General features: G+C 36.2%; 3 protein-coding genes across 6 annotated transcripts; 2 read left to right on the top strand and 1 right to left on the bottom strand.

Moving 5' to 3' along the window:
* The first annotated feature begins 332 nt into the window (after window positions 1-332).
* On the top strand, window positions 333-3456 carry LOC132181439 (probable carboxylesterase 18). Its single transcript, XM_059594652.1, has 2 exons — window positions 333-1578; window positions 3163-3456. Exon 1 carries the CDS (start codon window positions 553-555, stop codon window positions 1570-1572), a length of 1020 nt encoding a protein of 339 aa, XP_059450635.1. The 5' UTR covers window positions 333-552; the 3' UTR covers window positions 1573-1578; window positions 3163-3456.
* A 4672-nt stretch (window positions 3457-8128) lies between these two features.
* LOC132180527 (sucrose-phosphate synthase 4) lies at window positions 8129-16322 on the top strand. The gene is made up of 14 exons (XM_059593394.1): window positions 8129-8545; window positions 9667-9756; window positions 11024-11244; window positions 11373-11436; window positions 11601-11800; window positions 11904-12384; window positions 12530-12661; window positions 12844-12975; window positions 13063-13239; window positions 13472-13525; window positions 13680-13742; window positions 14156-14998; window positions 15114-15241; window positions 15418-16322. Exons 1-14 carry the CDS (start codon window positions 8336-8338, stop codon window positions 15692-15694), a joined length of 3072 nt encoding a protein of 1023 aa, XP_059449377.1. The 5' UTR covers window positions 8129-8335; the 3' UTR covers window positions 15695-16322.
* Window positions 12325-23224, bottom strand: LOC132180528 (uncharacterized). 4 transcript variants are annotated; one of them, XR_009440173.1, is made up of 14 exons: window positions 23160-23224; window positions 22995-23043; window positions 22811-22897; window positions 22018-22151; window positions 20984-21042; window positions 20847-20901; window positions 20705-20755; window positions 19498-19537; window positions 18989-19029; window positions 18813-18917; window positions 17596-17643; window positions 17092-17211; window positions 16486-16649; window positions 12325-12408 (listed from the first exon to the last, which is right to left on the bottom strand). XR_009440173.1 is itself a non-coding variant. In XM_059593395.1 (13 exons), the coding sequence occupies exons 2-13, from the start codon at window positions 23041-23043 to the stop codon at window positions 16566-16568; spliced, it is 873 nt and encodes a 290-aa protein (XP_059449378.1). In that variant the 5' UTR covers window positions 23160-23224; the 3' UTR covers window positions 16408-16565. The 4 variants fall into 4 exon arrangements, 1 of the variants encoding a protein (XP_059449378.1); XR_009440174.1 differs by having other exon boundaries at window positions 12338-12402; XM_059593395.1 differs by lacking the exon at window positions 12325-12408 and having other exon boundaries at window positions 16408-16649.
* Window positions 23225-23917: the final 693 nt, after the last annotated feature.

Consider the following 23917-nt stretch of genomic DNA (forward strand, 5'->3'; position numbering starts at 1 on the left):
CTTAAAAAAAAAAAAAATTAAGTGAAAAGTCAATTTTTTCTGTTGCTGCCGGCCCGGCTGTTGCGAAGCATAGCCATTGTTAGTTGAGAGAGTCAAGTCCAACCTACTATATTAATGAGATAATTAATAATAGTAGCCTCATTTGTATTAATACATTAAAAAACATTTATCTAGGCAAGACGTTAGAATTACCAAACCGATTAACCGTCAAACAATCCCAAGAAAAATACTTCAACTATATTATTAAATATTGAAAAATATTTAAACTGCATTATTTATAGATTGTCAGAGTAATGTTTATCTCACCTGTCGTAATCATCGGGACCGACATATATCAAATTGTCTTCAACGGAGTATTGAAGGCTGAATTTGCTCAGCTCTCCTACGGAAGAGGTGAAATGAATACTTTTCCCCAACTCGCATTCAATGTTTTTGACCCGCTGTTTCAGTCTCACCCACCCCCATTGAATATAGGAAAAAGCTTGACACCGACAACTGTCTTCCGAGTCCCTAAAGAGATCGGAGGGAGAGAGATATCTCGTAGCGACGGAAATGTCTGAACAAAGCGCAAACCCCAAACCAAATATCCCATGGACGGTGAAGCTCGCCGCGGGAACTCTTTCCTGGGTCTTCGACGCCTCATTACGCCCCAACGTGAGCATCAACCGTCGCCTCCTCAACTTCTTCGACTACATGGTCCCTCCCTCTCCCAATCCCTCCGACGGCGTTGCCTACTCCGACATTACGGTTGACCCTTCTCGCAATCTATGGTTCCGCCTCTACAACCCAACCCCCACCTCCACTGGCACCGATCCAAACGACGTTGTCGGCTTGCCCGTCATCGTGTTCTTCCACGGCGGCGGCTTCGTTGGCGGCTACGCCAACTCGATTTTGATTCACAACGCGGTGCGCCAGCTCGCTCAAGACCTCCACGCCATCGTCATCTCCGTCAACTACCGGCTGGCGCCGGAGCATCGGTTCCCGTGCCAGTTCGAAGACGGATTCGACGCGCTGAGATTCGTCGACGAAATGGACGGACCCGATCTGCCGGTCAACGCTGATCTTAACCGTTGTTTTCTCGCCGGAGAGAGCGCAGGAGGGAACCTGGCCCACCACGTAGCGCTCAGAGCCGGCGAACACAGCTTCAAGAGGGTGAACCTCCTGGGGCTCATAGCAGTACAGCCGTTTTTCGGAGGGGAGGAGCGGGTCGAGTCCGAGATTCGATTTTCCCGCGGCCCGATATTGAAACAGGACCAGACGGACTGGTTCTGGAGAGCTTTTTTGCCGGACGGGTCGGACAGGGACCACCCGGCGGCGAATGTGTTCGGACCGAATGCTGGTGAAATCTCGGGCGTGAGGTTCCCAGCAGCGCTTGTTTTCATTGGAGGGTTCGACCCGTTACGGGATTGGTGCATGAGGTACTACGAGGGGCTGAAAAGATCCGGAAAAGAAGTATACCTGGTGGATTATCCGAATGCGATCCACGGGTTCTGGAGCCTGGGCGTGAGGCCCGAATGTGGTTTGTTTATAGAGGAAGTGAGGGAGTTCATGCAAAAACAAATGGCCAAATAAAATGAGGTACTCCAACGTCCAATCTTCAGATGTGCATTTTATTTTATTATTAAATCATCTTTCAAGAGCATTTGAGATTCTCAATAATATTTCTATGTAATAAAGACGCCGTTAGTGGGTTTTGCGTAAGGGAGATATGTTTGTATGATTACAAGCCAAACCTATTATTAATAAGATCTGATGATGATTTCTCTCTACCTACCTGCACAACGTACAAATTCCCCACATTATAAATTAATTAATTAAATTAAAAATTGAAACATATCATAGCTATTAGCTAGCTTACATAGAATAGCCTCGTAGGAGGAGACACGTAAGTCTTGTGCATGACGTGTAAGCACAAGAACTAGATGGAGATTGGGGATAAGACTTAAAACTGCAACGTGGGAATCACGGGAACCCCAGATGGAGATAGCAAAATGCTATGGGGAAACGATTTCATGCTTGTGGGTAACTAGAACTTGTTATTTGAAATAATTGAGTGTTGCTGGGGATAATATAATTTCTAGTGATAACAATTGTCTTATCGTGTGTTTTCAGTTGTGCAAGTGTTATCACGTTGTAACTGATGTTATTGTGCGTGTGTAACATTACTGCCATTTGGTTTGTGTAATTCCCCATCTGCCTTTCAAGCTACAATGAACGAATATTTCCCGCCAACTCTTGAAAACATTCCAAAACTCCACATTTTTCATCACTTTTCAATCAATATTGTCGGTATACTGATACATTAAAACGACACTATAATTATAATCACTACTTTATGGATAGAGCGAGCGGGAGTTTTATACCTCCCAAGACTTGCTTTGTCAGCACATCCTATATATATTCTTGCATTACCACCTCACCTTACTCTTCCACTTAAACTCGCAGAGTATTGCTACCTCACATATATTTTCACTAACTTCCTCATGTATTCCCTTAATGCATGTTTTAGATACATGTAATTTGAAAATGTTATCTTTCAGCCTTTATATAGACTAGAAGTTGGTGTTACTGTAGCCCGCCCAGTCAATTGCTTGACATGTGGCTCGGTCGAGCAAGCCTATTTTTGGTCGACCGAGACATCATAATATGAGTCAAATTGTGTTGGGCTTGTATAAGCTCAATTGGTTTTGGCAGAGCTTAATTGGTCTTGGCTAATCAAGTGTGTCACTTGTCAGTTGATTTTCTTGCCAAAGCTTGGGTTTTGACATGTGTCATTTCCTCAGTCGATCGAGCTTTGTAGAGTAATCTCTAATTTCACGTTTTTGACTCCGTTTTTCATTATGTTTCATCATATCTCTATCGAGTCCTTCTATACTCTATTTTATAGCTAGTGACCTTAGTGTGTATTTTATGCTAATAACCAAGAATAATAGCTTCAAAGCACTTCAGAAATGTTATCAAACAGCAAATTAAACAAATTTATAGTAATAAAATATTTGCACAAAACTCTACAGACAAAAGTTTTAAATTACCCACAAAAATATCAAACAAGCTCTTAATCATGTGATGATGTGAGTGTTACATATATCTATTGATTCAAAGTAGAGTTGCATTATTAATAGGCATCTACCCTTCATTCATTCATTTTTGCTGTTAAACCAGATTGTTCAAAGAAACGCAATTGCATTTGGTCACCCAGGAGGTACGGATCCCTTCATGCTGTCAAAGACTTTTTTCAGTGCGGTCAATCTCTCTCACTCTCTCTCTCTCTCAAAAAAAAAAAAAAAAAACCTGAAATAACTGATCACTTCAAGAATATGTTCTAATAATGCCTTTTTCTTTAGTGATTGTAACATATTGCTGCCAATATTTTGCTTTTTGGTCTCTTACAATGCCATTATTCCTCTAGGCCTTGTTTGGTAAAAGGGTCGGTTGGCCTACATACTATTCATCATCATTTCCCAAAAAAATTAACATCAAAACATTCTTACTTTTTAATTTTTTATATCAAATAATTCACTTTTTATTATTATTCAAATAAAAAAATCACTACAAAATAAAATTTTTTTTTCACTTTTTCATTTTTTTTTATACCAAACATTTTTTTTTTTTTTTTTACATCAATCTACATCAACTACAGTAACTAGACCAACCCATTTACCAAACACCACCTAAGGGGGTGGTGGGCAAATGGGATGGCCTAAACACTGTAGTTGATGTAGATTAATGTGAAAAAAAGTAAGAATGTTTGGTATAAAAAAAATGAAAAAGTGATATGGAAAAGTGAAAAAGTTTTGTTTTGTAATAATTTTTTTATTTTAATAATAATAAAAAGTAAATGATTTGATATTAAAAGTGAAAAAATTAGAATGTTTTGATGTTGATTTTTTTGGGAAATGGTGATGAACAGTATTTGGGCCAACCCCATCCCCATTACCAAACAAAGCCTAAATGAGGGGTCTGACTTAATTAGTAGCTAGTTGTACGTGTCACATCTCTGATCAATGGTTGAAATTTTCTGAATAAAAAAGTGAAGGCAAGGAACAGTGTCCATCATATATAGTTGCTTCAAATATTCGTACACTTCTATGTTGTTGTTGTTGAGGATTTTTTTTTTTTTTAAAAAAAAAAAAGAAAGAAAAGAAAAGGTGCAGAACCTATATATATATATATAAGGAGAGAGGAATAAAAGGGCTTACTGAACTTAGATTCTTATACCTTTATAGTGGCCTAAGCACTGATCGATGAGAATTCTGCATTTTGTGGGCATCCATATATATTGATGTACGTGTAGATATATACATTATTTTTATGGATTGGAGATCTGATATATGCATACTGGAATCTCTTTCACGTACTGACGAGCTAATTAATTAAGGAATATTAGGGCTTAATTATTTGAACAAAGTTGAGCAAGATTCGCCAATAATGTCTGTCTTGATTACGATCAAGACCAAAGATATTATCAGTTAATTAATGGGTTATACCAAGTATTCAGCTTGAAAATAGTATTTTCATCCAAACATGGCTGCAAAGACCTAATCGCATTTTCATACAACAGAAGCCCAAAACTATATAATAGTATTTTCATCCAAACATGGCTGCATAAACCTAATCGCATTTTCATACAACAGAAGCCCAAAACTATATATATATTTTTTAATATTTTCTTCTTTTTTCCTTTCATTTTTCTTTAATTATATTCTGTAAGAGTGTCATCGATCCCTTTATATATATGTATTAATGGAGATACATCAAATTAGTCCTTTTTGCAAGTGTTGCAACAAGTGTCATCAAATTAATTGTAGTCCTTTAATTTATTCCTAGCTAGTATTATCCTTGTGATCTAGAACAACATTTTAATTAACTCCTAATTAATGATATTCTTGTGATCTTTAATTTAAAGTTTCAATCTTGGTGACCATGAAGAGGTCACTAGATCAAATCTCTCATCCCCCTTCTCTTATGTGTACATGTAAAAAAAAAAAAAAAAAAAGATAATGATGACAATTAATGCGATATTTGTGTTAATTAATTATTATTATTATTATTATTATTTTTTGTATATTCATTGAGCTGTACTACTCACGATATCCAACAAAATTTGAAATCCCAAGGGTGTACTGCGTACTATTAGGGCTGTCAATTTTTGACACAAACCCAACACGAAATTAAACCGTTTAATTAAATGAGTCGGGTTAGAATTGATCTATATAGTCTTATACCCATGCTTCGACAACGACTTGAACCCAACACATGACATAATGATAAGCAATTGTTGACATGACCTGCGAACCCGATACAAATCCAATACAAAATTAGAGATTATGGTCTATAAATTTGACCATTTTAATAAAACAAATCGAGTTAGAATTGACCTATATAATTTTATACACATGTTTCGACACGATTCAAACCCAACACGCAAACATGAATTGCGACGCTATTAATACTATCAAGAAGATAGAATTTTCAATGATGTTAAAGGGTGACAATTAAGCATTTAAAATGGGAGGGAGTTTAGATCATTTGGGTGGCCTAGATGCACTATTGGGAAGATTGACTTAGTGCATTACCTACACGGCATCAATGGTGGGGCACAACTCGACCATATTGAAAAAGACTAAAAAACTAATTCATGATATATATATATATATATCATGAAACCCAATTTAATTAAGTGGCTATAATTAGAGAAAGTGAAAGTGGCATATAATTCATGGGAAGTTTGGAGGTGAGGGAGGAAGATAAAAAAAGAGAGGAAAAAGATGGAGTCGAATGGCCACAATTGTGATAGAGTCCTAAGCAAATGGGATATTCGTTGAAATATCCCAAGGCTTCTTCCCCTTTCCCTCTCAGCCTTAGAATGTATAGCAGCTCATGCATGCTGCCCACTTGATTTATTTGTTCTATGCAATATCTCATGATGTAACCTTCCCAACTCCCTTGTCCATACACTACATCTTCTTCTATAGCCTTTGATTTTCCTTTTTCTTTTCTACACTACTATATATATATATATCCCATCGTTTAGATTGATTATTAATGCCTCTTTTCTCTCTTCTTGATTGATTGATTAATTAATTAAGATTCTTTACTTGTTTCTCTTACAATATATACAATCCTTTTGTGGTGGTGTTCACATTGTCAGCCAAGTGGATTATGCTATTGTGACTATATATTGTCCTTAAAAGTATCTGATGCCGCCGATAAGTGTTGAAAGGCTGTTCAATTAACCATGTACATTTGGCACCCAGAGAGCATGCATGCATGCAATTATCACTTGTTGATTTTCTTCTTTCTTTTTTTTTTTTTCTTTTTTTTTTTTTTTCACCTAGTAAAATCTCACTTGGACCCATTAAATATTTCATTTCAATTATATATATAAACCCTATAGAATTAATAATTTTAGTGGACGAAAGAGAAAAACTGATTGAATATTTTTCCCAGCTAACCCGTCCTAAAGTTACTTTTTTCCACAAAATGATCAGACGTGTCGTGACGAATGAATAAAGACCAATTGAAAACCAAAGTCCAATTATTTTGATGTCCTTTTAGCACATTATTCACTTCCGCTTAGCAAATTTTCTCTTCATTTTAATTTTTTTTTTTAAAATACTTTTTCCTATTTTAGTTACTTAATTTTTTTAAGCACTTATATTCATATTCTCTATTTTAACTATCAATTTTTTATTATTTTGTTTAAAATATTATTATTTTTTATTTATTTTTACTATTCTTAAAGGAAAAAGAGAATAAAATTGATTTTTTTTTTTAAAAAAAAAATGCATTATCGAGCTTTAGTCCCGGGCAAATTTTCTAAACAACGTAACGGCTAGTCCATTTTTATTTTTAAGCTTAAATGAGATGAAACTACATTTTTTTTTTTTTTTTGTCTATTTTTGCTACGAGAATGCTCTTAAGTCTTAAACGTAAACTTTGACAAATTGGAGAGGCGACAGCTGTGATTGCAACAAGAACATCGAGACAATGACTGTAGAGGAATCAGACCTATTGACATCGGAAAGATTTGTCTGTTTTGAGGATGAAGACAACAAGTGCTTAATGAGAGTGTTTCTACGTGCATAATGCAAATAAAGCTTTTTTTTTTTTTTTTTTAAAGAGAATTCTTTCATCTTCATTTCATAATAAAATATCCAAAGCGTAAAACTCTTACAAAGAAACATAGCAAAAAACTATGAAAAGTACAACATCGTAGATACACTAAAAATCTAACAATAAAAAACGTATCTACCTCCTCCGATCCAACCAATATATACACTTCATTTAAGGGGCATATATGCTTTGTGTAGATTAGATTTAAATATATGGGTAGGTCTTATTCCTAAAAAAACAATCTTTATTGACCGGCCGTGAGACAAACCCCTCACACCGAAACTATCTCTCATTAGCTCAATGGCCAGGATAACACAACAAAACAGAAACAAAACAAAGAAAACCTGCATCAATGACAAGATCCAGCTAGAAAATGACATAGAAAACCCAGAACGTGAGGCTCACATGCAAAGTGTGTGAGATCCACACGATCTACACTTCAACTCACACGAACCACATTCTGCGCATGCTAAAAAGAAGAGAGAAAAAGTCTAGTGTCTACAGGGCACAATGGCACCGGGGAGAAGCGTGTAGTGGCTCGTACGAGCTTGGGTTAGCGGCAAAAGAGTAGATCGGCAACACAGGATTGTGCATATATATATATATATAGTATTCTTGTTAATTAATTGCTAAAATTCATAACCTTTTTCTTCTAATAAAATCATTTTTATAGTTTTTATACATAATTGAAGATTGTAATCATAATTTAAAAAATGTTAATTAGGATGGAAAAGAATATATAGTTTGTATATTAAAAATGGATTCTCCATGTAGGATTAAAATAAAATTTAGGGCGTGAGTGAAGAATAATATATAAAAGAATAAGGATGTTTAGGTAATATGCTTCGTAAAAGAAGGAGAGAGAATCAAAGCCACCCAATCCATCTTATCATCGAATTGATTGATTTATTATTCTTTTGAAAAAGTGTCGTAAAAACTAAAACTCGAGAGGTCTTTTTAAGGGCTTGGATCCTTTGTACAACTCGTTTTCAAAGTGCCAAGGGATTTTAGAAAGAAAGAAGAAAAACACCATCAAACTTCAAAGCTTTCCACTCATTTCTCAATGCTCTTTTAGAAGCTTAAACTGATGATGTAAATTCACTCGTCTCTCTCTTCCCTGACATACCCAGAGAAGCTTCTACTTCTCTCTCTCTCTCTCTCTCTTCCAAATTCCTTGTACAAAGAAGCTGAAACAGGGAGACTAAATCAAGTGAAAGAGATGGCAAGAAACGAGTGGATTAATGGGTACTTGGAGGCGATTTTGGACGCGGGAAGTAACACAAGGAAAAGGCAGGATGGGAAACAGAGTGTTATTCCAAAGTTTGAAGAGAAAGAGAAGGAGGAAAAGTTATTCAGCCCCACAAAGTACTTCGTGCAAGAAGTCGTTAATAGCTTTGATGAGTCTGAGCTCCACAGAACTTGGATCAAGGTTCGTAGCTAGCCTTAATTAGCCTTTGCTGAAGAGTGTGAATTCATTAATTAAGGCTAGATTAATGCATTTTCAAATTTTTTTTTCTAATTTAATCACCCACTAATTCCTAGCTACGTACTTTCTAGCATGCATTGAAAATTTTCAAACTTGCTACTATATATTTACAACATTCACGCATCGTATATTGTTTGTAAAGCATTTTAAACAGATTTGACACTCTTATTTTCTTCCCTTTTTTTCCTTTTTTTTTTCCCGGTTGTTGTAGTATTATAGTAATCACACAATTTAATGAACGTAGCTCCAAAAGGAAAGAAAATAAGTTTAATTAGTATATATCCCAAGTTTGCGTGGCAATTTTTGCACCAAAATTGTTTCTTCTAGGTGGGCCCCACGAGCAATTGGAACATTAGATGGGGACCACGTACGCTCAAATAAACCTATTTTTCTTTTCTCAATTTTTATGGTTGTCTTGCTAAGATGAGCCCAAAACAATAATATATAATACTATATTAATATCTCACAAATATCTTATTATGCCGACGTGATAAAAATTTAGTAGTCATTATTTTTTTTTTCTTTCTTTTTACGTTAGCATGATGAGATATTGATGTATAAGATTTCTCAATCTAAAATGGTTCCTTTTAATTACAGTCACTCACTTTTATATATTGTCACGGACACCACGCAAGAAGTGGCATATAGATGCCCTCTACATGACCAACTTGTGATTTCCAGTGCGGCCTAAAAGATTTTGTTCGATATGTGGACTAAAAAAATTATGGTTTTGTTTGAAAAAAAGTGGAACTCTGTGAGCCCAAAGTGACCCAAATACTAAAATAACATTCAAGAACCGTGCACATATTAGCCCTGTGAACTTTTGAAAAAAAAAAAAAAAAAGTGATCGAAAATACGAAAAAATACAAAAGAAATTAATGTCCTTTTTTTTTTTTTTTTTTTTTTTTTTGACGAACATATCTTTAATATCTTTGTTTAATTACTTGTACATTTATTTTCATTTTATTTACGTATAGTGTAGGGTGTTTTTCTCTTATTTTATTGTGGTAAGAGAAAAGTAGACAAATGATAACTTGTGATTGACGGTGAGGTGTTAATTACAGGTTATAGCAACAAGGAATACACGTGATCGCAGTAACAGGCTCGAGAATATGTGCTGGCGCATTTGGCATCTCGCTCGGAAAAAGAAGCAGGTGAGAGGGTAGTGAAAATTAAGATCTAGAGCCCAAGTTATTATTGATTAGATTTAGATTAATAAAGTTAATAAATTTAAAGGCAAACACCACAAATATCAGTACAAAAATTAAAGCAAGCATGAAAGAAATAATCAACATATAAATTTTGGTAACAAAATTGAAATATTAAAGTAAAACTGTTCTCAGGCCAATTAATTTTAAAGGCATCAACTATAGAAGACTTATGTTATAAATTATTCTTATTTACAAACCCTTTGTAACTCTGAAGACCCAATCTTACAATTCCTGCAAATGATCTATTCACCTTTCACCACAGTGAATTCAAAACTTTTGGCCTTCTGTTACATGGATTACATTCACATATTAATCTCTTTTGCGTCAATCCAAAACTCTAGTAGCTATAGTATTTTATATGGTTTGAATGAGGAGAATTAACTTAAAAGAAGGTTTGAATCTGTTTAGGCTCAAGAGCATCAAAAAAAACCTCTGGCCAAAAAAAAAAAAAACAAAACAAAACGAAGAAGCTACCCTTCAAGGTGTATAGAAGTTGAGAAAACTTAGGTTTTTAGGCTAAGTCAGCTAGGTTAAAACAGTTTATTGCAGTCGTGCTGGAACAAGCTTGAAAACGTAGAATTATGTCCAAATCTCGTTTGAACGACTTTCAACCAGATTGCAATTGGGGCATTTTGTTCAGATTTTCAGGCTTCTATTGACATACTGTTTTGACCTAGTAAACATCGGAATTGTGTCTTAGGTCAATGCAACCACATAATTGATATGCCCTTGAACTACTTTGTGAATCTGCCATAAATATGATGTGTAGCCCCTTGCTATTCTTATTACAAGCATTTAATTCATCCTTAGACACTGTGTCAATTCTTGTAGCAGGTTTAGTCCAACCCTTTTCAATGGAGATCCAAACTCGTTCATCTAGAGACTTAAGAAACGCTCTCGTGTATACATTCTAAATTTCCAATAAACATAATTGTTGCCATCAAAGTGGGAACAATTAGAGATTGTGATTGTTCCATGACAACCGAGGTTAAGGATATCATTCATGAAATTAATCCAACAAAGTGAACCTAGGCTCTGATACCAATTGACTAGGACAAAACAGAGTTGCGTATGTGACAAAAACATCCAAATTGGTAGATCTTAACTCATTCGGTTATATTAATATAAGAAGCTAATCATACTCAATTCGTTTCCTTCTGTTTTCTTTTCCCCTACTTTGGGGTAGAAATAATATTACGTACATCTGCAGATAGCATGGGATGATGCAAAGAAACTAGCAAAACGGCGTATAGAGCGTGAACAAGGCCGTAATGATGCCGCAGATGACCTTTCTGAGCTTTCAGAAGGTGAGAAAGAGAAAGGCGACACCAACCTCTCAGAACCCGTCAAGGAGATATCCAGGATCAACTCTGAGATGCATATTTGGTCAGATGATGATAAGTCTAGGCGACTTTACATTGTGCTCATCAGGTATATAATATTTTCTGCATTCTCACCATCACCTTATGATTTCTAATTAAAGTGTTGTGTACGTACTTTGCACGAAACATGTGCTGATAACTTTCGGTTTTTCATAGTATAATATTTTGTTCTTGCAGTATTCATGGGTTGGTGCGAGGAGAAAATATGGAACTTGGAAGAGATTCTGATACCGGTGGTCAGGTGGTTATTTCATGACTGCCCCTACTTGTGTTTAATAATCCTTTAAGGAATTCTCAGGCCCACTAAAGGCCTTGACTCAACCACGGCTAGCTCCTACCAAATCAATCTTAAATATTAATATTTTTCACATCTAAAAATATTGCTCTATGATTTTGCATGTTCAGGTGAAATATGTTGTCGAACTTGCTCGAGCTCTGGCCAACACAAAAGGTGTCCATCGCGTTGATCTCCTAACTAGACAAATTGCCTCACCAGAAGTAGACTACAGCTATGGTGAGCCCATTGAGATGCTGTCATGCCCATCGGATGCAAGTGGTAGCTGTGGAGCCTACATTATCCGCCTACCATGTGGGCCACGCGATAAGTAATTATACTATTGAAAAATGCTATTTAATTAACTGTTATAGGTTTAATCTTATCAGCAAAGGAAAAATGAGTTTAATAAATATAAACAATCTGTGTCACAGGTACATACCAAAAGAGTCACTTTGGCCTCATATACCTGAATTTGTTGATGGGGCTCTAAACCATATAGTCAACATGGCAAGAGCTCTGGGTGAACAAGCCAATGGGGGGAAGCCAACTTGGCCTTATGTGATTCACGGCCACTATGCTGATGCAGGAGAGGTGGCGGCACATTTGTCTGGGGCCTTAAACGTGCCGATGGTGCTAACGGGCCACTCATTGGGGCGTAACAAGTTTGAGCAACTGCTTAAGCAAGCGAGGCTTTCTAGGCAGGACATAAATGCAACCTACAGAATAATGAGGAGGATTGAGGCTGAAGAACTGAGTCTGGATGCTGCGGAAATGGTGGTGACTAGCACAAGGCAAGAGATTGAAGAGCAATGGGGTTTGTACGATGGATTCGATCTGAAGCTGGAGAGGAAGCTTAGGGTTAGGCGACGGCGTGGAGTTAGTTGTTATGGACGAAACATGCCAAGGATGGTGGTATGCACATTCTCCTTCCTGCAACTGAAAGAATCACTCAGATTTTTGCAATGCAGATAATGCAATTTTTCATGAAAAACTTTTGCAATGGAGTTAGTTTTTAATGGACATAAATTAATGCATACTAATTACTATGCGGCATTAGGTTATACCACCGGGAATGGACTTCAGCTATGTCACAGCACAAGATACTGTGGAAGGTGATGGCGATCTCAAGTCATTGATTGGCTCAGAGAAGCTTCAAAACAAAAGGCATCTGCCTCCAATATGGTCCGAGGTTGAAATTCTTCTCTTATTCTTCCTTATTTAGTTGTGGACGTGTCTGTGTCCCCTGAAAATGAATCTACTGTGTTCTCTAGAGAATTTTTCTTTGGAAAGAGGAGGAAAAATGGAGAGAGGGAAAGAAAATTGAAGTCATTGCACAACACATTGCTCTTATAACTGGACTTCGCAATGCAGGTAATGCGATTTTTCACGAACCCTCACAAGCCCATGATACTTGCACTGTCCCGTCCTGACCCCAAGAAAAACGTCACCACATTGCTGAAGGCTTTTGGGGAATGCCGACATCTCCGGGAGCTAGCTAACTTGGTAATTTTGAATTTCAGTCAATTTGTAACACAAATAATATAATGCAGAGCTAATTAATTTATTTGTGGTTGGGTGCTACTATTGCAGACACTAATACTTGGCAACAGAGATGACATTGAAGAAATGCCTAGTAGCAGCTCGGTTGTTCTCACAACAGTACTGAAGCTCATTGACAAGTACGATTTGTATGGTCAGGTGGCCTATCCCAAACATCACAAGCAATCAGAAGTCCCTGACATTTACCGTCTGGCTGCAAAAACAAAGGTACATTGTTTGATGAAAGATCTAATAATCATCTGACACCTGGGATGGTCATTACCAAGGATTTTGGCTAATATACTATACATGAGAACGAATGTCCTAATTCTTAAACATTGCCACCATTTGTAGTCCTAAACTATTGTCTTAAAAGTACTATGCCACACTTAACCTCGTTTTCTCCCTTGCAACATTAAAATTTGCTAACAGTAAGACTTGGCGGCTTTGTCTCTTGAAGGGAGTTTTCATCAACCCGGCTCTCGTGGAACCTTTCGGTCTCACACTCATTGAGGTAAGCCTCGGTGAACTCAAAGCTCTAGCAGGCTTAATTTCAATGACATTAATCAGCGGCAACATATATTATATGCTAAAGATTTTGATCCTAAATGAAATATTATTTACATATACGTTGCTTATGCTTTATATTTCTATGTAAAATGTTGCAGGCAACTGCTTATGGTTTACCTTTCGTCGCCACCGAAAATGGAGGGCCTGTTGATATTCTGAAGGTAATGAACTACCATATGTCTCATCTCCAAGCTGCTGGAATTATATGTACTCTTGTTTCTTATTCAAAATTTGCTTACTAAAGCCCTTGAGTATTCCACCCAAAAGCTCGAAGAGTAGGCTGATAAATTAGTAAATTTTGACTTTTAAAACTGAACAATGTTTTGGGACAGCCTAAAATGAAATGTACATACATTATGAAATTAATACTTTTTTTCATGAAGACCTTTGATACATGGGCTACCAAATTAGGATTTTCATTTTTCTTTTTTCTTAAGCAATTTAATGGAATGAGAAGATTGCGTGGTTCTTCGCTATATTTTGGTCAAGTAGCTAGCATACTGTCAAACCTAACGATTCTTTGACAATGGAATGGTACATTTCACCAAACTAATGGAGGTCTCTGTTCTACCAGGCTCTAAACAACGGACTCCTTGTTGACCCACATGACCACAAGGCCGTAGCAGATGCGCTACTAAAGCTTGTTGCAGACAAAAATCTTTGGCAAGAATGCCGAAAGAATGGCCTAAAGAATATCCACCGTTTTTCATGGCCAGAACACTGTCGAAACTACCTCTCCCATGTTGAGCACTGTCGGAATCGCCACCCCACCACTCGTCTCCAGATCATGCCAATTCCTGAAGAACCGATGAGTGACTCTCTAAAGGATGTGGAAGATGTTTCTTTGAGATTCTCTATAGAAGGAGACGTAAAGATCAATGGAGAGCCTGATGCAGCAACCAGACAAAAGCAACTCATCGAAGCCATAACCAGAATGGCTTCCTCCAATGGCAAACCAGGTGTCAATTACTGCCCTGGTAGAAGGCAGTGGCTGTTTGTAATAGCCGTCGATTGTTATAACAGCACCGGAGATTGCACTGAAACCTTTCAGGCAATCATCAAGAATGTTATGCAAGCCGCACGCTCAGGTCTAGGCTTGGGTCGGATAGGCTTTGTATTGTTAACCGGTTTGACTTTACAAGAGACCATAGAAGCATTGAAAGGCTGCCAAGTGAACATAGAAGATTTTGATGCATTGGTGTGTAAAAGCGGAAGTGAGATGTATTACCCATGGAGAGACATGGTAGCTGATGTGGACTATGAAACCCACGTGGAGTATAGATGGCCTGGTGAGAATCTGAAGTCGATAGTGACAAGGCTTGCCAGGATAGAAGGTGAGCCTGAGGATGACATCGTTGAGTATGTGGATGCATGCAGCTCTAGGTGCTACTCTTATAATGTGAGACCAGGAGCCAAGGTGAGAAAACTTCTGATGAAGGAAACTTCCTAATAAATGGAAGGTATTACCTCAAATAAGTGTTTTTTTATCTCATAATATTTCTAACTATGATTCCAATGTATATTAATGGCAGCCTCGAAGGATAGATGACCTCCGCCAGAGGCTGCGAATGAGAGGCTTCCGATGCAATCTTGTCTATATACGCGCAGCATCGAGGTTAAATGTGGTGCCATTGTTTGCAACAAGAATACAAGCACTAAGGTCAGCCCCCCGTTACTGTACTAGATAATGTAGAACATGTGTATATATATATATATGTGTGTGTACATCGTAATGGCCTTCTATAAAATATAGATAAATCCACTTAACAAAAAGTTTGCATTACCAAAATTAAAATCAAAAGAAAAAAACTTCCCATCATGCTTGTACACGTGCAGGTACCTTTCAGTTAGATGGGGAATTGATCTTTCCAAAGTTGTTCTGTTTGCGGGTGAAAGAGGGGATACAGATTACGAGCACCTACTTGCTGGCCTCCACAAGACCCTTATTCTAAAGGGCTCCGTGGAGTATGGCAGTGAGAAGCTTCTTCGCAGTGAAGACAGTTTTAAAAGAGAAGATGTAGGTCCACAAGATAGCCCTCACATCACCTTTGTAGGGGAGTGTTGTGGAGTCCATGATATCTCAGCAGCTCTAGAAGCTCTAGGGATCAACTGAATAATTTTTCCCTTTTTTTACCTTGTTTTCACTATCATCATTACTACTATTATTTTATACGGTCTTTTAAGCATATTCGTATAGATAACTCAAAGGTGAGAATGTGAATAGTGCACACCATATACAAGTGGAATATATATCTCAATGTTATGTTAAAAAGTTTCATCTTCTGTAAGAATATACATGTGAGCTTTCCAAAAAAAAATCATCTTATGCATATGACATGGTCTTTGATTTGATTCATAGATGTAACGACAAAGTCACCAGCAAATCAAATACTCTCCACAAGACATTTATATGCATCATAGATTTGCTTTCGTGTGTACAGCTTTTTGGTCATTTTGGGCACTGAATGCAAGATGTATCACATATAATCTTTCATAATCTAGGGTCATAAATTTAGGATAGCTAATGTCTACTTATGGTGAATGGATCAGTCATCAGTGGCTGTGTGCATGTGAACCAATGTTTCTGCGTTTTATCAATGAGATGACAAATTTTTCACTTCCCAGCAGTTAAGGAAAAAATTACCACCTTACAATATAAAAGCATTTTTATAAGTTGAACTTGAACTATTGAATTGTATTGGCCACCAATGTGTACACCTTAAAAGAAAGGCATTCCCTTTGTTCAGTTTCACAAAGAAACTATTCAAATTACTAAAACCTTGTTTTTTTTTTATTGGTAAAATTATTTAAACCCAATCTTGAACAAATCTCTAATAGTTTCATCAGATTCATGTTGCAATATTAGTCTTAAAAAATTAAATTCTTCTCTGTTTGTAGGATTACCTGTATAGAAAGTCACATATTCTAGCTAGTCCACTATTGATTCTTTCCTAATCCTTCCAAGTTCTCCAAGGTTCAAACACTTAGTTCATGTTTTGTCGCACACAAAGGTCCACACAGACCTTGTATTCTTCTCCGCAAGCACATTTAACAGGAAGAGAAATTCCCTGGAACAAGCAGAGGCTTTCATGAATGGAAGGGCAATTATATATGGAAAATGCAAATTGAGTCATGAATCGCACAAAAAATGATTCATCCAAAAAAAAAAAAAACAAATGATGGTGACTAATCTGACAGTCAAGCTGGACACTCCATTCTTTTAAATTATCATTAATATTCAGAGCCTTGACATTTCCAAGAAAGCACACATTTTTAAGTAATAATAAAAAAGAAAGAAAGTTGCAACCCAGTACACAGAAAATGCAAGAATGCATAATGTGCTAGATCCTAGATTAGTCCTATCTTAACCCTTAATCAAGTAAGAATCCTTCCATCTCTGGACGCAGCTTTGGCAACATTTATAGGCCATTTTGCCAAATTATCAAATAGTTGCTAAAGAACTGCCTAATTTCAGTAAAATAAAAAGCAAAAGCTAATCACTCTATTTACCTTCAGTTTTTCAATTTGGTCCAGCAGAGACTGCAAGTACTCAGTTTCTCCAGCTTTATCTGATAAAAGGGCATTGTGTTCCTCTTCCAGGGTCTTTATATCCATTTCTCTTAGCTCTGGCTGTAGTCATCCACACATTGAGAAAAAGGCTATAGTTGTGAACTTGCATTAGTATAAGAAAATATGAATATAGGAAGGATTAAGTGCCACTATTCAATTGACTTTACTTAAAAGGTTCAAATGCTCATCAAGTTTCAAAGAACCTTTTGTTGAACATTCCAAATTACTCCATAACACAAAACAACTTATAAGCTGGTGCAGAAACAAAACGATGGTGGCATCTTCTGAGATCCAACATCTAGGAATCAAATAGTTACATTCTACAAACATTTCTGCACTCCTGGGACAAAAGAAGATATAGATATTTCTGATGAACTACCATGTAACTAAATGGTGTCCGACACACACAGTTGCACCCCTGTTTGTGCTGAGAAGACAACTGACCTTAAAGCCACTTGCCTTGCACTTCACTTGCTCAAGAAACTGCTTCGCCTGAAACACAAAAGAATGCTCTTGCAAAGATTCAAAATGATTGGCTTTTAGTGAATAAGATTACTATAGGAAATATCCGCTTCCCTCTGAAATATTCTTCCTGCTATACTCTCTCTCTTTTTTTTTTTTTTTCTTTCCTTTTGTAGGAGGGTGGAGTTGGAGGGACTGCACAATGCTAAAATATGACTGGAAATCCTATATATTTGCAGACATTATACACCTTTTCTTCCACTAGAAAAAACAGAAAGCTCATATATATTTGCAGATATTATACATATTCTTTCTTTTTTTGAAGTGGTATTATACATATTCTATTCAACAAGAAAAAAGAATAAATTGCTCATGCTCTGAAAAATTCTATTTGCAGAAAATAACTAAAACTAAAACTAGGGAATCAGAAATAGGCACAACTTTTTGAATCATAAAGAAACAGTCTCTTTTACTTTCTCTCCAGATATTGAAAGCAGAAGATAGTTGAACTCCCGAAGGTGATCCCAATCCGCTTTGACTCAAATTGATCGTCGCAAATACAAATCAAATTAACTGAGTGACTTCAAACCTCCTGAATGCCACACCAGGATATATTGACTACATCTAAAGTCTGGCACATGAGGAATCAATTTTCTTTAAAGCAAAACTATGTTGAATTGATGAATTGTTAGAAATAAAAAGTTGCTTTTAGGTAAGCAATTAACTCACATGTGAGAAAAGACAGTAAATTTGAAAAAAAATTCAAATCACCTTGACTCAAATAATGTAATTTATAGACAGCTCATTCCCATATAGCAGAAATTAATGAAAATATTTACATGCTTGATAGAAATTACTATACTTAGTGAAATTATACAGTCAGCATATGCACCACAAATGAAAAAATCCGTATAGATCTGAATTCGGTAGACTAATAGGCATATAAACAGGTAACCTTCCTGTTCTCCATAATAAGTTCGAATTTCATTCGTGAAATCTCATCAAGGTTGGCTTTAGCCAAGTTTAATTTCACCATCAGGTTCTTCTTTGCTCCATTAGCAGAAATTAATGAAAATATTTACATGCTTGATAGAAATTACTATACTTAGTGAAATTATACAGTCAGTATATGCACCATCAACTTAAAAAATCAGTATAGATCTGAATTCAGTAGACTAATAGGCATATAAACAGGTAACCTTGCTGTTCTCCATAATAAGTTGGAATTTCATTCGTGAAATCTCATCGAGGTTGGCTTTAGCAGAGTTTAATTTCACCATCAGGTTCTTCTTTGCTCCATTCCCCTATTACTCCAAAGATAAAGTTATAACCTGCATCCCCATAAATATTATGATCGGTGGAAGGAGTGTTGTACCAGATTGTCCATAATGAGGTCTCTGTCAATGCTAGCCTTCCCTGCAAGAAAACCCCAATATAAGAGGAAGATGAGGATGTCATATTCTAAGTAAAAACAATATCCTTCAGTGCTCCAGCCCCCCCTCCCCAAATAAGAATAAGGCGAAGGGTGGAACCACGGTTTCAGTTTCATAACCCATTGATGTGCGAGTAAATTACCAATCAAATACAAACGAAAAAGAAAAAAGAATACGGTGCTCCTTTACTCTTAGGAAAAAATCAACGGCTCGCATTTTCATGGATCTAGGTGCAATATATATATATAAAATTACCAACTAATGTTTTAGAAGAGTTTCAATGAAAGAGATCAATTTTAGCTAACTGATTACAATCCCTGCTGACCATTTTACATTGAGGGGAACTTCAAAGGCCAGAACAAAATAAAAGTGGGCTGCACGTCCCCATTGGGGCGGGGCTGTAAGAAGTCCACAACTACCTTAACTACATTAAGAACTCCAAGAGCCATACCTTCAGTTTGACCTGTTTCCTCATCAATTCTAACATTGACCTGTATAAAGTCCAATTAGTAGTCTATATTGTGACTTGTTATCTATAAGAACATTAAAAACTCTTTCATGAAAGACAATCCAAGAAAGATAATTGAACAAAGCAAAAAAACCTAAAAATAGTATCATTAACAAACAACACTTCATGTAGTTTAAGGGAAAATTATTAGAGAGGTCTATGGGATTCAACCTTTTTCAAAATGCTACCAAGGGTTTAAAACTTGTTAAATCATTCCTTTAAGGTAAACGCCGTTATCAAATCACTTACTCTGTACACACTTTGTTAGGGTTTTTAATGGAGAACTATAAAAAGTTTGTGGCCACATCAAAGCAAGTAATTTATTGACATGTGTACATATTGTTGAGTCAGTACCAGTTAACTTCTTTATAATATTTAAAAAATATCACTTCAGAAAAAAAAAAAAAAACAAAAAAAAAACAAAAAAAGAGAGAGAGATACTAGATCTAAGTAAAAATCAATATCCATATTCCACAAAAGTGCATTCAGGAGAGGACTTAGGGCCTGTTTGGGATTGCATTTGAGGTGCCTATTAACACCCAAAAAGTCCGTTTGAAGAAAAAAATATTGATTTGGTAAAAAAATTAAAAGTGCTTTTAAGTGTCCAAAAAACCTAAAAATGGCCAAAACACACTTTTGGTAAAAGCTTAAAAATAAAGCTTTTGCCCAAAAACGCTTTTTGACTTAAAAGCTCTATTTCTCAAATGCAATCCCAAACAGATTCTTAGTAAAATGAACAATTTAGGACAAGATACCAGGGAAATCAAGAACAGGCATTCAGCAAATACAGAATCACAAGATTTTGTAGGCTTGTGGATACAACTATAGATGCACAGACACACACACACATCAGATACGGCCAGGTATCACCTAAAGGATGTCTATTTAGTAGTACTATTTCAATGGTGGGAAATAATTCCTCAGCCTAGTCTTCAATTTAAGCTTTCCCAAAAATCAAAAAGTGAGGCAGACTGTACAAAATGCTACTAAAGCAATTTAGAAAGAACTCCAACAAACATACTTCAGCTCGTTATTGCCTTCTGCTGAGTCCAATTGGGCTCATAGAGGCCAGCTGACAGCTATCACAGATATTTTATAAAAGAGAAAGCGGGAAAAAGAAGGAAAAAAAGTCTGATGTAGAAGAAAGTACCAAATCATGCTCTTCCAGTTCTCTGCTAGGTTTTTTAGACTCGACCCAATCCTAACAAAAATTTAAGGAGACCATCAATTGAAGGTTGGAGTGTTGAAATAGAACATTAAAACTTACAAGAAGAGAACTATCAGAATCAAACCTGTTGTTGCTGTAATTTGGCATTCATATCCTCTGCAACCTTGGTGTAGTAAGTGCTGTTATTGTGAACAAATTGCATTGATAATTGTTAACAATATTTCATGCACTTCAATTGCCGCAGGTTGTGCTTCGAATTACCTCTTCTCCATTAATTTGGTAGATAAGTTGGCTCTTTCTTGTTGAATGAGCTCAAATGTCTGTTTATTAATGAATCAGGGTTAAAACCAAGAAAATAGCACATAGGTACCAAACTGTTTGTCCAGTGACTAATTAATCTTGTGAAATACATCCTTATTTGTCAAAAAAAAAAAAAAAAAAAAACTGTATGTGGTATCCCTTATATGCAAACCATTTCTACCTCTCAAAGCCTAGTATAAGGTTATTGAGTCGTTAAGGATCATGATTCTCAAATCAGTTTCTCTTGTTTAACACCCCCATTTACCCCTCTCGAGGTAGTCCACTGAAAAGTAACAAAGTAACCTTCAGTGAAACATGTTTATTTTTCACTTACTTACAAGTTAATTTGGGCTTTAGAATGTCTTGAGTGGCGGGTTGTCCTTCTCGTACAAAATTAAAGGATCTCTTTTCTTTTTTTTCTTTGTTCTTTTTTCTTTTTGTACAATTGTTAAGTTCCACGGTACTCAAATGAACCTTTTGCTCAGATTATACAATTCACAGCTAATTATTAACTCTTGAGTATCTGTACTACAAAGAATCTAACTATGTACAGAAGAAGCAAATAATGAAATAATGACATTAAGAAGTAGAATATTACACTTGCATAAACATACCAGGTAAAAAAGGAAGTATTATTATGACAATCTTTCTTCTGACTACCAATCTATGAACATCTTATTGTACAGTTGGTACATTGAAGGAAGGGTAGCTATTGAGCAGGTGCCTATGTTGCTAGGCGTATTAGCTCTCCGTGTATAAGCATGGCACAGATATTAAGCAAGTTAGTGTGTACACAAAATGGACAGCATCCCTAGAATGCTAAGCATCACTTTTTCCCAGAAAAGAGACAAGTACGTCATCACAAAATAAGAGGCTTTCTTTCAAATATTAATTACTTCTTTGTATATGTTTCTGAGCTATCTTGAGCAACACATGTATTTACGACTAGAGGCTTGAACATAGACATGTGTGCGCGCACACAGGGGAGGGGGCACCTGCGTAAGCGAGGATGAATCAGACTCCAGAGAGGCAAACTTTCTCTGTTTTTCCAAAATCTTTGAGCATATTTGACCCTTCGCCTTCATCATTAGCTCAGTATCTTCTTTAAGTTGCTTTGTTTCAGATTTTGCTGCAAAATAATGATAAAAAGCTTAGAATGTTAGCAAACAAGGATAAAAATTAGACAGCTTTAACGAAGAGATGCATTTCATATGCTTTTCATTCCAGAATTCAATAAATTTATCTAACTCGAATGCTGAAATAAAGAATGCAGAATAACGACAATAATATTGATGATGATAATAATAGCAACAACAACAACAACAATAAATACAATATTAACAATAATAAGCATCGGAAATAACTGCAAAATTATAAAAACGAAAAATAGTACTCATTCCAAACTACTCTGTAAATAATCATGGCTTGAAAACCTTAATCATTGAGAAATAAAACAAGAAGAAAAATAAAATAGCACGCAGAGAGTACAGAATCAAGAAGGCCTCTAACAGTTCCAAAGAAATTAAACCTCTCCGTTACTCCGTATACTCTAGATTAAACAAGCCAAAGGAAGAGATATAGGCCACTGGCAAATTTATGTTTATTTTTCAAGATCCATAATATTCCTTACAAATCTTCATTCATTTAACCAGACAAAATACTACAATATGTTCAGCCTAATATGCATCAGAATTTTTCAGAAAAATCAGTATGAAAAACTTGCACATACATTGACACTGTAGTACATACATGTAGGAAAACAATGTGAAGATAATTAAGCAGGCTAACCAGAATTGAGATCGTTTTCCATGGTTTGAATAGTGGTTAACTGCATTTGCTCTTCGACAGAAATCTTCGCCGCTTGATCCTCCACATCTGTCAATATTCATTTCAGTCATTGTTACAAATCGCTGTAACTCTATCGAATCCTCTTAATTACTCTTCTGATTTTGAGAGAGAGAGAGAGAGGTACCGTTCATCTGAGAGCGCAAAGTCTTCATGTACTGCAAGTACTCGTCCATCTGCGAATTCACAGAGAAATGCAATTCAGATCAAAATTCTGTTCTTTGAATTGGAACCAAAATAGGTTTTACTGAGAGAGAAAGGGAAATATTCTATTTAATTTAATCAAACCAACCTTACGATTGCTCCAGAGAGACAGAGAGAGAGAGAGAGAGAGAGTTTTTAGCCTTCTAGGTCTTCGGGAAATGAGTAAATAGTAGACTGGAGAAACTTTTGGAGGGAAAAAGCAGTTATAGTAGATTCACCACCGCTGCGTTGTATGGGTTACCGCTCTCAACGAAGTATGATATGGGAACAATGACTGTGGGCTGAGCAACAGGCTTCCAGAAGTACCGCATCCGTTGGGCCATAAGCCTTCAACAATAGCACATCATCTGGGCCGCAAGCTCCAAGTGGGATGGTTCAAAAGTGCGTAGGCCTCTCGGCAACAGACTTCCTTTGATCATTTTTATAAGAGAAATTATCGCGGTCAATATTTTCATTTTTAGAGAATATTTTTAATTTCTTACACTGACTTCAATATTGTATCTAAAACCTTTTGATTCGGGATCCCCTATGTTAACCATAATGTTGTAAATGATGCTACAGTTGAAGCTATAATCTTGTCCTCACCCAAAATAAGAGAAGCTAAGCCAAAAGATAAGATAAAGCCAGAGAATAACATTGATCATTAGATTATTTTACTTTTCACAAACATGATCCATATACATAGTCTGGTAAGTAATTCATAAAATAAATTTTAGTCTCTATAATTAGGAATCTCAACAATTTTCTTAGATTTTGTATGGGTAGGGGACTGATCGAGTTCCTTTTACAACCTCCTATATTCTCGTGCACTTGCAACTTAATTTGGAGGAGATTTCGTTCAATCTA

The sequence above is a fragment of the Corylus avellana genome, chromosome ca5 (genome assembly GCF_901000735.1).
Source record: "Corylus avellana chromosome ca5, CavTom2PMs-1.0".
NCBI classification, from domain to species: Eukaryota; Viridiplantae; Streptophyta; class Magnoliopsida; order Fagales; family Betulaceae; genus Corylus; species Corylus avellana.